General features: G+C 38.8%; 1 protein-coding gene across 1 annotated transcript in view; it reads right to left on the bottom strand.

Annotated features, from left to right (window-relative positions):
• LOC126199478 (kinase suppressor of Ras 2) overlaps window positions 1-15,190 on the bottom strand; it is a 139,053-nt gene that overhangs the window by 83,509 nt on the left and 40,354 nt on the right. Inside the window, exons 8-10 of the mRNA XM_049936403.1 lie at window positions 13,181-13,303; window positions 9,954-10,099; window positions 9,550-9,667 (exon numbers count right to left, since the gene is read on the bottom strand). Coding sequence (XP_049792360.1) covers window positions 9,550-9,667; window positions 9,954-10,099; window positions 13,181-13,303 — 387 coding nt within the window. The remainder of the gene's footprint in view (window positions 1-9,549; window positions 9,668-9,953; window positions 10,100-13,180; window positions 13,304-15,190) is intronic.

The following is a 15,190-nucleotide window of genomic DNA, read 5'->3' as shown; positions in this document are numbered from 1 at the left end:
ACGGTTTACATTAATGTACACAGTACCGTATATCTACAAGAAAAGCTAAGCTTTCACATATAATGTTAGTCTCTAAGATAAACACGCTACAACAGAAGCTAAGCTTCCACATGTAATATTGGTCTTTTTTTGGGTGTGTTATACTTTAACCCTTTCAGACCTGATTTTTTATTTACTTATTAAAAAATATCTGACATCATTTTTACATTCAGGTGAGTCTCCTGACAACATTTTTCTAAGAAAAAAATTTCATATGATCTCTAGTTTTCTAGATATTTAATGTACACAATTGTGTTCATCAGGTCTCGAGCTTCATGTCATATATGACGGAGGTTAATACTGTGGATCAAGTATGCCACTCTTTATTTCACTTTACAACAGAAGAAACAATAAAAATAATTCCAAATTACAGTTATTATTTAAACAACAATGATCAAAACACTGATTTTATGGTTTTGTATGAAACTGTAAAAAAAAATTCTGTCCTTTTGGAGACATAAGTGTACTTTACATTTTCTGCACTGAATTCTAGAACGCCCTGTACATTTTGGAAATTTGCGGTGACTTGGAGCCCCTACATCATGCAAAGGCAAATGGTCAATGGAATCAAACTGTATCTCTGTAGCTGGTCATAATTCTCCTCTTTTTCTTGGTATGACTCTCATGTCTGAAGCCAGTCCTTCATCAGACGCCCCCTCTTCTTTTCAGTCACTTTCTTCTGGCACAGTATCAATCTATCTCCTACCCTGATATGAAATGAAAGAAGGTCCATTTGCTTCTTCTTTGGGATAGACAGGTTGTCTGCATGCCAACCAACTCTGCACGCTGGCAAAGTCAACAGCGTGAAAAATCATATGGAAAGGCCATTTTCAAGATCTGATGAAAACTCTGTAGTAGCTTATCAATTGATCAAATAGTTCCACACGATCCATTGCATGATTATATCTTCTCAATATTTCAGGTCTTTCTACTTTCACCCATTTATGGTGTTTTTTGTCCCAACACTCAACTTCATCCACTGAGCCTATATCAACAAACTTTGAACACAGTACAACTGTCCTATAGTCTAAACACTTACACATGGTAATGTCATCAGCACTAGTGATTATTCTCAGTAACCTCTGGTTTGTTTCATTATTGTTTTATCATCTAAAAAAGGAAAGTTCTTTCCAAATCTGTTTTGGCGGACAGTACCTGCTGCACTGATGTCTTGAGATTTCAGAACTTGAAACAAGTGATAAGGTGAAAAGAAGTTGTCAAAGTATAATTTATGACCTTTACTTTTTCAGAGTGGAACAGAAAATTCTAAAGCAACAGCAGGACCTAACCCAATTTTTTTTACAGTATGTGGTATTTAGTTCAGTTGTAGCACCTTGATACAAAAGAAACTCATGCACTATTCCACTCTTTTCACATGAAGACTTTGATTCCCCATGGACTTGGTTTCTGCTTGACATACTGTTTTGCAGAAAACTTCCCAGTGAAAGGAATAATTCCTTCACTGACACTAACATTCTCTTCTATAGGAAGTTGACTGCAGCGTTTTCAAATGGCTGAGTAAATTGGTCTGACTTTGTAAGATTTATCTTTATTTTCAGGTGGCTTTTCCAGATTGTTCATCAAGAGTAAATCTGTTCATAATTCTAAAAATCTGTCTCTTGACATGTTTTCCCAAAACACATTTACCTTCAGGCTTGTATCCCAATACATTCATAATCTGGGAAATTTCAAGGTGCCAGTCAATATATGCAAACCAAATAGCATCTCTAATGCTTGAGGAGTTGTCTGCTTGAATGAGGATTTGCCTCGTTGTAATGCATAAATATGAGTGTGTGCTGCCATGCTAGTGAACAAACCATCTGGTATATATCTTTTTTAGTACTGCATTGGAGAACACAAGAGAGATTCTTCATAATTTGGAGATTTGTATGTTTCTGCAATGGTACTGAGAGGCTTTCATTTCCATTTTATGGATTCTTTAGGTGTCATCATTATGTTGTCACACAGGTTATGCAATTCTGGGTTGTTTTCATTGCATAAAAAATTCATTTCAGCATCCACCACCTCTCCATCATCATCTTCAGATATGGTGTCTCTACACACATCATTCACGCCCATTTTATTTGCTCCAACACGTTTTACTATTTGTGGAGCTTGCCTTTCAATAAGTGGTACACTGTCATCCTCATCTCCACTCAAACTAATGTCAGAAACGCCACCATTTTCAATTATGTCCATAATCAAGTCCCAATCTTTCTCCACAGAAAGATATTCCTTATCCATATTTGTAAGTCAAAAGCCAGCAATATAAAATAAAATCATATGTACAGGTCACTTATTCTCCTACTTGCTGCTGGTACCAAAATTAATGGAAAAATTACCACACATAACTACCATAGCCATGCAAATATAGCTGAGACACATTTTGGGTTATTTTTCCTATTTTACACCATTAAGGACCTGTTGTACACAAATGTGTACATTAATCTTACCTGACACAACACAAATATGAATTGAATGAAATTGCTGAAAATTCCTCTGAAAGAACGTCTAATGTTTCCAAAAGAAGGAAACCACACAAAACATTCATAGACAAAACCCACAAAGTGACTATAATAGCAATAAAGTCAATGAGTAATGGCTTCCCACAGTGAGACAACACCAGAGAGTATATTTTACTATGTGGTTCACAGACTGCTCACAAGAGAGCAGCAGCTGCTGGAGCATGGCTAAAAGAAACATACACAAATGTCGACAGTGGTTTTGGATGCACCTGACATTTCTTGTCAGCGAAATATTAGCGAACAAACTTTATGTACACAATTGTGACCACCAGGTCTGAAAGGGTTAAGACACATCACACAAATGTGCCAGTAAATTTAAAATTATGACAAATGTCTGGGTTCCAAATTCTTGTAAGTGGCTGGTCCTCAAACTGTTCAGTTTCGAACGCTCTGCGATTTAGATATCCATCCCACTTTCTCACACATGACATAATTCATCTTGCGTAAAAAGAAATTTACTTTGAAAGTAACGCTTTTCTAACTACCGTTCGCAATACTATCCGGAGACTGTTAGAAATAGGTTCGATTTACCAGTTGCCAGAGAGTGCCAGAAAACGCATTATTGTGCGTGTGCAACTGCAGTGGTGTAGGAAGCCTGTATGTTCGTGTGTATAAAGCACTGAGCTTACATTACACCATAAAAGAAACAGTGCATCAGAGGATACTCCAAAGAGCATCGGAATTTCGTAAATGCATAATTCGGCTTGAAGTGCAAATTGGCATTTTCCAGATTCAGAATGAAGTAGGTCCCATCTGATGTTAAGCTTATCAGTGTGGTTTTTGGGATGTAAATTTTCTTGGAGTACCAGTACTCTACGATCTCATTTTTGGTTCTTTATTATGGCATAATGCAATATATGGCAGATGATGATAACGTGCACTTGAAATTCAGCGAACAGTTGGAACTAGCCAATAATGTAGAATGAAACACTTTGTTTCAAATAAAATGATTGCCTCGGTGGAAAATTAATAAAGCCAAATTTCTTTAGAAAACTTGCAAAAATAACTTCACTGTTCTGCAAGGCGATTAATACTTGACTTTTTTAACTTGGAAATAAAATAAAATCAGAAAACTTAAATTAATAATATATTTTTGCCCTCCGTAATTACGTAAATGTATTTTAATTCACTTGATAGCTCCTGGCCACAGAAATCTGTTTTGTTTTCATTTGACGTGGGAGCTGCACACGAAGAGAAGCAGCGAAAACACTTAACGTAAACACGGGTCACGTGGAGGTTAACCCCTCCCCACTAGAATTCAGACAACTCTGTGCAAGCGTGAATATGGCAGCTAGGGCACGCGAGAAAAATTTTTCTCGTTTGCACCTGGCGGCTTGCTGCTACTACCGATACAGCTAACAGCCAAACTTCAAGTAGCGGGAGAAGGTACTGCTTAATACGCAAGTCAAATGCGCATGCGCAACAGACCGCTGGCAAATGGTCAAACGAACCTAATGTGAACAATTGTGACGTCATACTCATAGCAAGCAGTTTATTGTTACGAAGAATTACAGTCTGCACCCTACGGCCTTAGACATATTTCTGCTATTTGCAGACGCTTGTGCGTGCACGGTTTTTTGTTGTTGTAAACTGCACATTTCCTTTGCCACTAAAGTTTTATTTTTTTCCCTCTCGTTTATATTTTATTGCTGCAGTATCATTCTCCAGTAGCAGGATACAATAACATTCTTTGTTAGAGAATCAATTCTGCAGTCAAAATTACAAAAATTTAACTGAAAGCTAAAACAATGAAAAATTCCCGGAATTCCGAAAAATTCCCGGGTTTTTCCTGGGTTTCTCCCGGATGAAAAAATTCCCGGGTTTTTCCTGGGTTTCTCCCGGATGAAAAAATTCCCGGGTTTTTCCTGGATTTCCCGGTTGTCCCGGATCGTATACACCCTGAATAAGACTTGTGAAGAATTGTGTCTTTTGACAATAGTATTTTATTGTATGTATTACAAGGATCTCGCATAAAAATAATCATGAGAAATACAGCAAGTGCAAATTAACTTGAATTCTGTTATTGGATGGCAGCACACACACACACACACACACACACACACACACACACACACACACACTTTACACATTCACAATTCTTGCATGTATTATTGGATGTGCACACTGAAGTATTTAATTTGGAATCTCAGCATGCTGTACATATTAAAGAAGAGGTAGCTCAAAAGTTATCAGTCAAATGATCAGCTGACTAATTCTCTACTTCCCAAAATTAATCTGAAAATGTTATAAGAGTGGTCAGTTAAGAGTTACACAGCAGGACCGTTGCTTAACGATCTTCACAGTGTTTAGTTGATATCACTAACAAGAACATTTATACAGTAACAGAAACATGCAATGCACCACAATATCCGTAAATAAACCTTCAACCACAATTTATTTTTTATTGAAACAATCTATTTCATGAATAAGAAGACAGCCAGGGATAGAGAAACTGACACCCATACTGAAAGATAAAAAATTTACTTGACAACACAAATTCAAATAATTAAATGAAGTGTAAGTTATATTAGACAGAAAGACTGTACAATCAGGAATACACTTATTAAAGATTAAGAACTAGTCATTGATAGCGATTCTTTTCGTTCGGAGAATTAAAAGTCGTAAGGGCGCAAGGTCAAAAACTGGAGCGCACTCAGGGCCCTGTGAGTCAGGGTTTTATCAACGTGGAAAACCCATTCACCCGACTGCCAAAAATCATGCCTCTTCTACCATAAATTGATGCATAATCTTTTCAAAACATCTATGCAGAAAGCATGGTTAGCTGTCTAACCCTCTGGAACAAACTCTGAATGTACGACTCCTCTCATATAAAAAAAGGGGCAGTGGGGGAGTGGGCAGGGGGTAGGTGGTGGTGGGAAGAGGGAGTAGAGGGGAGGGGAGAGGATAGCAATTGGGGGGAGGAGAGAAGAGACGAGACTAACTGGCAAAGGGGGAGAAGAGACTAACTGAGGGTGGGAGAGAGGAGAGGAGCCAAAATGGTGGGAGGGGCTGAGCATATTGGAGGAGAGGATGAGAGAAGAGTAACTGGAGGCAGAGAGAGAGGAGAGTAATTTGGGAGGGAGGGAAGGGGAGAGGAGATTGAAATGGGGAATGCAGATTTAACTCAAGTTTTTCTTAAACAATATTATGAGAAGGTTAGATTGGTATTCACCACATAGAGTTGGCATTGAGTCGCAGACAGCAACAATGAAAAGACTGCTAAACAAAGTCCTTCAAAAATACGTGCGAGCACATACACACGCGCCTACGCCTGGGACCTCTATCTCTGTCTACAGTGGTTGACTTCTGACTGCGTCCATGTCTGACATCAATACAATCTGCAGCCTATGGTGGGAGGTTAGAGGCAGCAGGGGGTGAGCAGGGGAAAGGAATGCTGGATGGGGGTGGGGACTGGAGAATATGATCTCCTGCTTCTGAGAGCATATAATGATGTGTTGGCAACAGGATTGTGCTGCTATTTGCAGGGTCATGAGGCTGTGCTGGGGAGTAGAAAAGAGAGAAATGGGACAAGAGAGGTAGAGAAGGGGTGAAGATTGTAGGTCCGTTCGTTGAATAGTAACTGAGTGCAGTACTGGAGAGGGAGCAGGGAAAGTGGCAATGAGTAGGCAACGAACATGGAGTAACGAAGGTTGAGGCCAGTGGGGTTAAGAGAATGAAGGATATGGCACAGGAAGAGTTCACAGCTGCACAATTCAGAAAAGATGGTGTTGGTAGCAAGGATCCAGATGGTGCAGGCTCTGAGGCACTCGGTGAAGTGAAGCAAACTGTGTTGGGCAGTGTGTTCAGCATCAGAGTGGTCCTGCTGCCAGGTCTGGCAGCAGCCATTCATGCGGACGGACAGTTAGTTGCCATGCCCATGTACAAAGCAGCACAACTGCAGCTTGGTTTGTGGATCACATGCCTGCTTTCAATGGTAGCCCTGCCTTCGATAGACAGAAAATGGCTGTGACAAGACTGGAGCAGGTGGTAGCCAGAGGGTGTATATGACATGTCATGCATCTAGGTCTATTGCACGGACATGGGCCAAGAAGCAAAGGGATTGGAGCATGGTGCAGACTAGACAAGGATATTGCATAGGTTGGACAGTTAGCGAAATGCTACTATGGGAGTGGTGTGGAGGATAGTGAGTAGGATACTCCTTACTCCAGGGCATAACGAGAGGTATTCGAAATCCTGGCAGAGAATGCCATTCAGTTGCTCCCAATTCTTGGTGGTTCTGAGTCATGAGAGGAATTAACTTGTGGCCAGATAGTGGTTATGTGGGGTGTGGTAGATGACTGGTGAGCCAAAGTACGGGAAATTGTTTCCGAACGAGATTGGGAGGGTAATTTTCAACTGTGAATATCTCAGTGAGACCTTTGGCATATTTGGAGAGGGACTGTTTGTCATTACAATGTGACAATCACAGGTACCTAATGCCTAGGTTGTATGAAGAAACTTCTTGGTATTGAATGGGTGGTAGCTGTCAAAATGGAGTTATTGTTAATGGTTAGTGGGCTCATGAGGAGGGTGGTACTGCTGTAACCATCCCTGAGGTAGAGGTAAACACTGAGGCTTGCTGGTCTGAGATGGAGAAGGTGTTGAGGTTCTGCAGGAATGGAGGTTCTGGAAGGTTTTATCAATGAATCTGAACCAGGTGTGTGTTTTGGGATTCCTCTAGATGGGTCGTGGATAGGTTAGTGCCATGTGGTACTCTAAATTGAGCTGGATTCCTGGAATGTGGTCACTGTGGCCGTGTTCATAGGTGTATGTATCTGAAAGCTGGCAGAGTCCCTCCACCAGGTAATCTCTGCAGTTCATAGCCACAGTGCTGGTGCATTTTTCGGCAGGTATCAGTTTTTAGGTTGCAGATTGCAGTTTTTTTCATTGCCAGCAACAGTGGCCATGTGTATACGATTTGTGTTTGTGTGAATGAGTGCCCAAAAGCTTAAGTGTTTAGCAGTCTTTTCATTGTGCCTGTCTGCAACTCAATGCCTCCTCAATGTGCTGCGAGCAGCAATCCATCCTTTCATTCTACTGTTGTTATTCTTCATGTACTTTCCCAAATTTAAGAGGATTATTCTTATGGTGGATTTAAAATTAGTTGCGACTTTTGACGTTTGGTTACCGGAGGGCATGTGATGCCATTGGCCAGGTAAAAACCAATGGCGAGCCAGCTTTCTCTACCATGCCATCAGCAGTTCGGTTTGTAAAGCAACCCTGTTGCCATGTTGTGGATAAAGAGTACCAAGTGGTATCACACATCAGATGCATCTACATTTGTCAGCTCTTGCTGTAAAGTGGTATTTTCTGGCATTAAAGAGTTCTGCAGTCATCAGGTATTGTAAACAAATGTTTTGTTGCATTAATAACAACAGTGCAGCATGTCTGAACACAAATTCACCATAAATGTGATCATTCAGCAACACATTCACTGACTGAAGATAATATTCTGCTGCCAAATATCCCTCCAAATTTGACAATAATAATGGACAATGTACCTTACCACTCTGTTATGACTTTTAAAGCAACAACAATGCAGTGGAGCAAAGTAGATATTTTGCTCTGGCTACAAAGAAAAGTTCCACTGGATATAGCTGAACCTACCTTGCATAAGGCAATGTTAATGGAACTTTTAGTGCTGTACAAGCCAAAAACTCCAAACTAAAAGGTTGACAAACTGACTGGTGCTAAAGGACATAGTTTAATCAGGATTCTTCTGCATCAAGCTAAATTAAATCTTACAGAATAAATGGGCCTAGGTGAAAGTAATGTGGCAAGAAACAACAAGTTTGCACTCAGTGATGTTGAAAGGCGGACAAAAGCAGCCATTGCAAAATGTTACACCACATGACAGGCCTTGAGTTGCCAGCCACATCAGGAACGTAGTTGAGGAAACATGGAATCCTGAAGGACCACAACGAGTTATCTCGTTGCCTTATTAAAATATGCTACTTTTGCCAAAACACAGCAGAGTTTACAAACATTCATATCACTAATATTCCAATGCAGTTGAATTTACAAAACATTGCTGTGACAGTGTATTATTAAACTAGCAACTGAGGGCAATACAGGTTAATAGTTTACGCAAAAGCCCATGAACGCTTAAGTTCTTTAGTTTTATTTTTTACAAGACCCTCAGAAACTCTCATTCACCAGCAATTGATGGACCTTAAAAATTACATTATTTCACAAAAAAAAAAAAAAAAAAAAAAAAAAAAAAATTGTAGTTGCTTGATGTCATGATAGATATGGAAAGTTTTGCATATTAATCATATGGCAAAATATTCTCCTCTTTGTGTGCAATCAATTCCCAAAATCTTGTTTTAATATCTCAAACTGTTTATGTGATGTGAGCGATTTGTGAATATTTCATTCTGGCTTTTTCGCTGGTGTGCACGTTCATGACAGTTTTATAGGTATTTCATTTTCTTGAGATTGGACACTGGGCGCATAGGGTAATGTCCTTCCAAGTTTAAAAAAATTGTTCAATATGTTATCTACATTCTACATGCAGCAAAATATGGTCTAACATGCACAAAACGCAAATTCACAGCAACTCCTTTGTTTCACTGCAAACTTAGTACTTCTCACAGTAGTTTAATTAATACTGAAAGATCACAAAACTGACGTCATTAACGAAATCACAGGAAGTACATCGTGAAGCTGACAAATTATGCTATAAGAGACAAATTATGCTGTAAGATGTGTGAGAATCAAGAGTTTATTATTGAATAGTTTCTTTAAAATCATTTGAGAAACATTGCAGCTCAGCCAGCTTGTGTGACTTTCTGTTCCCACAGTCAAGTGAAGCTGCCAGGTTCAGTGCCGAGTAGGCTTGGTATTATAGTCACCTGCTGATATGTTCAGCACATGCTGGCAACTATGCTTCCCTCCAATCACTCTGTACAGAACTGTTGCAAGTTCCAACTAATTTTAAATGCAATATACAAACAAATAATTGTGGTTCACTTTTGACACTCACCTGGAAAATGAAATTGTTGTTTAGAAGCAGCATGAGGGGTATGGGCTGTCATGACAAGTGCCGGACTTGATGGCGTTGAGCTGTTACAAGAAGATGTGTTTGAACTTGAGTCAGGACCCTGTAACAGCAGCACACTTCTTTCAGCCTTCTTAAGTTTTTATAATGTATGTCTACACAAATTTGTTTTCCTGATTTTGCTGTATTATTATGAGTAAATATCTTAATATTACGGCAACAACTATTCTTATAAATGTTTGGTGCATATGTCAAAAGGTTATTTCTACTGTTGCATTTTTTAGCCAGGTTTTCTGTATTATTATGACCAGAATTTCAGTTACAGTATTTTTCACAGAAATCAAGTAGGTAGAAGATGCAATACAAAATATGAGCTAATTGCTGCTCACCGGAAATGCTTGAACATTAACAGAAGGCTGTGGATGTGAACGTTTACGGTCTCTCCATCCAAACGACGTCAACAGCACCGATGGGTGATGACTTGGAGAAGACTGACTTGGTCGCCCGGAGCTTGGAGACTGGTTAGATGTGAATACTGTATGACAACACACAAATTTTAACAGTTAGAACCTCACAGCTATCAGTTTATATTGTCCTGACAAAAAAAAAATGGATTGTTTGCATTAATAAGAGGCTAATTGTCATAGTGTATAAGTGGACTGTTTATCAACCATTAACTGTGTCCTTGTGCAATGATCTGTTTCAGATGAATCAGTCAACTTTGTGGCACTGGATGAGCACTTTTCTACAGACTTTTTCCCTGCACTTTTTCACATATGCTTGGTAAACAACATGCAGAAACATATTCAGCAGAGGAAGGAAACAACACTATCATGTTGAAATAAGAGAACTCTTTTGTTTTACATTCCTTTTTTGAAAGTTCCATAATTCCAATGGTATCTAATACGAGATTTTGCTTCATACATTAAATCTCATAAAATTTATTATTCCATTTGGTTACTAGGAGGTCACACTTGTCCAATATATGTTCACAATATTTTGCATTTACAAATGAAGCCATAATTAAGAAAATTTAGGTTTGCATTATTATCTTTCAGTACTTTATATAATACGATGTATATCCTATGTAAAAGTCTTTTTTATTGTATACACCAGTTTCAGCATAAAATAACCAAGGTTTTGTGGATAGTTACTCATAAAAATGTTAAACATTTAATCATTAATTTAATAAATTTGCACTGTAGTTTTGTTGACTTGATTGTTAAAAAACATATAAATAGGAGGAGCACAAGGCTCAAGAATGGACAGCTGCAGACAGTTTTGAGACACAACCACTGTGCCGCACATCTGTGCAATAATCTAATTGTTTTAGTACACTATTGTGACTATGTAGCCTGTTATGTCGAATGGGTTCCCACTAAGAAGAAATGGTACAGCTTGTCATAAATAAACCACTATAAAATGACTTGGTACCTGAATTATTTCATGGAATTCATGTAACTTGATCCAGTTAGCAGATGAAATGGACCAAGTCAACGACTACAGCAGCAGCAGGAAGCAGATTACTCTGAGTTACACCGAACTAAGATATGTATAAGAAATCAACTGAACTATACGTGTGTCACTGCAGAACTAATTACTAAAGTGTAATGTTTTTGAAACTGTTCTAGCTGTAAACATTCTTTGAGTGATGGAGGCCAATGTGATCAGTAAGAAACACCCCCATGATCACACATTTCTTGATGTCTATGGAACACAAGAATAACAACAAATTTTTGATATTTTTTTTTTGTTTAAATCAAATAATCTCTTTTCGATGTTGAAAACTTTAGCCCCAGCAAAATTTCACTGTCTTCCCCACGTAACAGTGTCGTTACAATGTGTAGAGACTCAAATGGGCCCTACTCTAAGCTGACCGCCAATAAACAGATATATTTAGTAAGCATATTTGCAGCATCAGCTTCAATTCTTGTGTCTCACATCTCGTAAATGATGTTTTGTGACAGAACACAAGAACACAGATGCAGAAAATTACTTGTTCAGTGCAGCTCAGTTGACTGATTTTCTTGAAATTTTACATTTTACTGAAGATAAAGGTCGAAGGTGGGAAAAAGATCACACTCAAATCTCATGCAAACATTTTCTACGAGAACAGCCTCATTTCTTTTGTGAAACATTAGTTTAGTAAATCATTCCTTTTCACACAATTTGTCTTCTTCTTGACACACTATATGAGTGTGATTTGATAAGTCAGGAGAAAAAGGCATGAAAGAACGACTGTTTCATAAACAACTCACCTTACTTCTTGACGTCTCCTTTGAGAGATATACACTGGGTCCAATGATCCTCCAGCTTTTGCATCCCCTTGGGAAAATAGGTTCTGTCACACTCTGCAAGATACTCGCTGACAGCAACTGCCAATTCCTCATTTTATTAATATATTTCTTCTCAACAAGCTGAAGTTTCAATTTAGGGAACAGGAGAAAGTCACTTGTGGCTAAGTCTGGTGAGTAGGATGGATGAGGAACCAATACTAAGTCCAATTCGTGCACTTTTGCCACTGTTGTGTGGGATGGTTCATAATCCTGGTGAAAGAACAGTTTTTTTTGCATGGCAACCTTGGTCTTCTTCAGCAAACAGAAGTTTCAAACGATCCAACAATGAAGCATGAAAGGTTCCAGTTATGGATCCACCTTTTTCCAAGTAATCTGTGAGAATTATTCCTTGGGAATCCTGAAAAAACAGTGGCCACCACCTTATCAGCTGACAATATGGTCTCTCTCTTTTTCAGTGCACTTTCACCAGCCTCTGTCCATCCCGTTTTCACTCTGGCGTGTAATGATGGGTTGAGGTTTCATCAACAGTCACAAATTGGCAAAAAAGTCTCGCAGACAGCGACTAAACAACACCAGACATTGTGCTGAAATGTTGTGCCAGATGCACTTTCGGTCAACTGTGAGCTATCATGGCACCTACCTCGCACATAGCTTCTTCATGACCAATTCTCTGTGCAGGGCATTATGCACTTGCCCAATTGAGACACCTACAGTGCCAGCAATCTCATGAATTTTCATTCTGCAGTCTTGTATTACCAGATCTTGTCAATGGTTTCATTTGTGGTGACCTCAATAGGAAGGCCAGAGCGTATTTCATCTTAGGTCCTTGTCCACCCAATCTTAGGTGCTTGTCCAACCACGTTTAACCCCTTTAATCCAAAAGTAAATGGTCTTCAGGGATGACCCAGCGCCCGTGTGAACTTAATCCAATTCTGTTTTGATGTGTGCGGTAGGATCCCTTCAAATCAAAGTGTTCAATAACAACACAAAACTATGTTTTCCTCATTTTCAATCTTAGATGACATGCTGACCAATTCAGAAGGCTGTCAACAATGAACTGTACCCTGTACATTGTTGAAATCCTTTATACAATCCTTGGAATAATCAAGCTTACTAACCGTCAAGGCACAACTAAAGTGTTCCATTCTTTCATGAAAATTTACCAGGTTTATCAAACCACTTTCGTAGATCAAATGAAAACAAACCAAACCACAATTCAATGTTCAACAGATTCCCTTCTCACCAAATTTACCACAGTGTCAGTCCTTGCAAACAAAAGAACATGTCTCCACACAAGAAGCTAAGCATTTAGTGCCTACCTGCATCTGGCTGCAACTGCCGACGAAATTCATCAAGGAATTCCCTAGGTAAGCCACAACTTGGGGGCACTTTGCTTTCACATTCCCTGTGACATTTATATTTGCACTCCTTGCATTTCAGACCTGTAACAAAACGAATTTTCATGTAACAATGTAAGCAACAGAAATCAGACTAAATGGTATTTTGTTTCAATGTCCTGTCAAACTATTCTTTAAATGAGTTTGTTTGCGAGGCCATCCTCGACAGCGAGAGCAGAAATATTTGTTTTGTAAGTAAAAACTGCCCTTTCTTGCTGAACAGTATTTTATTTCTCCCAGATGTGTTTTGCGTTTTTCACTTTAAGGCATCATCAGTTCATGCTAACATTTCGTAAACAAAGCTGTAATGTGATCTCCAGCATGTGACCAGATGAGAGGAAATGCAGATGCCAACGAAAAACGTGAAGAACTGTAAGTAATCACTTTTGTGTGTGTGTATATATATATATATATGTGCTGGCAGGTCGACAGACACACAAACATACACACAAAATTCAAGCTTTCGCAACAAACTGTTGCCTCATCAGGAAAGAGGGAAGGAGAGGGAAAGACGAAAGGATGTGGGTTTTAAGGGAGAGGGTAAGGAGTCATTCCAATCCCGGGAGCGGAAAGACTTACCTTAGGGGGGGAAAAAAGGACGGGTATACACTCGCGCGCGCGCACACACACACACACACATATCCATCCACACATATACAGACACAAGCAGACATATTTAAAGCAGACATATTGGTCTTTAAATATGTCTGCTTGTGTCTGTATATGTGTGGATGGATATGTGTGTGTGTGTGCGCGAGTGTATACCCATCCTTTTTTCCCCCTAAGGTAAGTCTTTCCGCTCCCGGGATTGGAATGACTCCTTACCCTCTCCCTTAAAACCCACATCCTTTCGTCTTTCCCTCTCCTTCCCTCTTTCCTGATGAGGCAACAGTTTGTTGCGAAAGCTTGGATTTTGTGTGTATGTTTGTGTTTGTTTGTGTGTCTGTCGACCTGCCAGCACTTTCATTTGGTAAGTCACATCATCTTTGTTTTTAGATATATTTTTCCTACGTGGAATGTTTCCCTCTATTTTATATATATATATATATATATATATATATATATATATATATATATATATATATATATATATATATATATATAAAATTAGGAAAAAGGCAAAGCGCACCTGGGAGAAATAAAATACAGCGCAGCAAGAAAAGGCAGGTTTTACTTACAAAACAAATAGTTTCTAAAATTTCAGCAAGCTCTAAAAAGCAATGTCATCAACTACATATTGTGAAAAGTTTAAACACACCACAAATTCTGCATTGACTACTGTACTTTGCTTCAACTTCTGATGAAAATGATAACTTGACTGCATTTTAATGATGAATTGCACGAATCAAGACCAATTATGAAATGCAGTCCACATTCTCAACTAACATTAGGCTTTTGCATCTTAGGTGATAGAAGGATCTCCTGACTGAATAAGGCTGAGACAGGACTGATCATGGATTTTGAAACCAGCATTCCGTCATTCACCTTGAGCAATTAAGGGGCTCCGGAAAGGCTCAAAATCATGAAAAGTTCAATTCTTACTTTTTGCGTTTTCTGAATCTGCAGACTATTACCTTTTAATAGATATATAATTTATTCAATTCCGAAGACTACAACTATTTTTAAATTTTTTTTGAAATGTGTTCTACATGGGCGTGACCCACTGTGGCGCTGTTAAACTGCTGTCAAATGGTGTTATTATTAACGTCCGTGTTCATCAGGTACATTTTAGTGATGTGAGATAAAGTATGTGTTGTGGCTAACCTGTGATGGTTCAATATATATCGCTGGTGTGATTGTCGATTGTTTCACGTTTATTTACTCTGTCGTTATCTCGAAAATATTCGTAATTAATTCTGTTTCTTGAGTCTCTGTTTTATTGAAGTATAATAATGAGTAAAAGTAAAGTTATTAGAAATCCTCTGAAGGCTT

The sequence above is a fragment of the Schistocerca nitens genome, chromosome 1 (genome assembly GCF_023898315.1).
Source record: "Schistocerca nitens isolate TAMUIC-IGC-003100 chromosome 1, iqSchNite1.1, whole genome shotgun sequence".
NCBI classification, from domain to species: Eukaryota; Metazoa; Arthropoda; class Insecta; order Orthoptera; family Acrididae; genus Schistocerca; species Schistocerca nitens.
The sequence above is the reverse complement of the archived record's forward strand: the minus strand, read 5'-3'. Positions and strand labels throughout refer to the sequence as shown.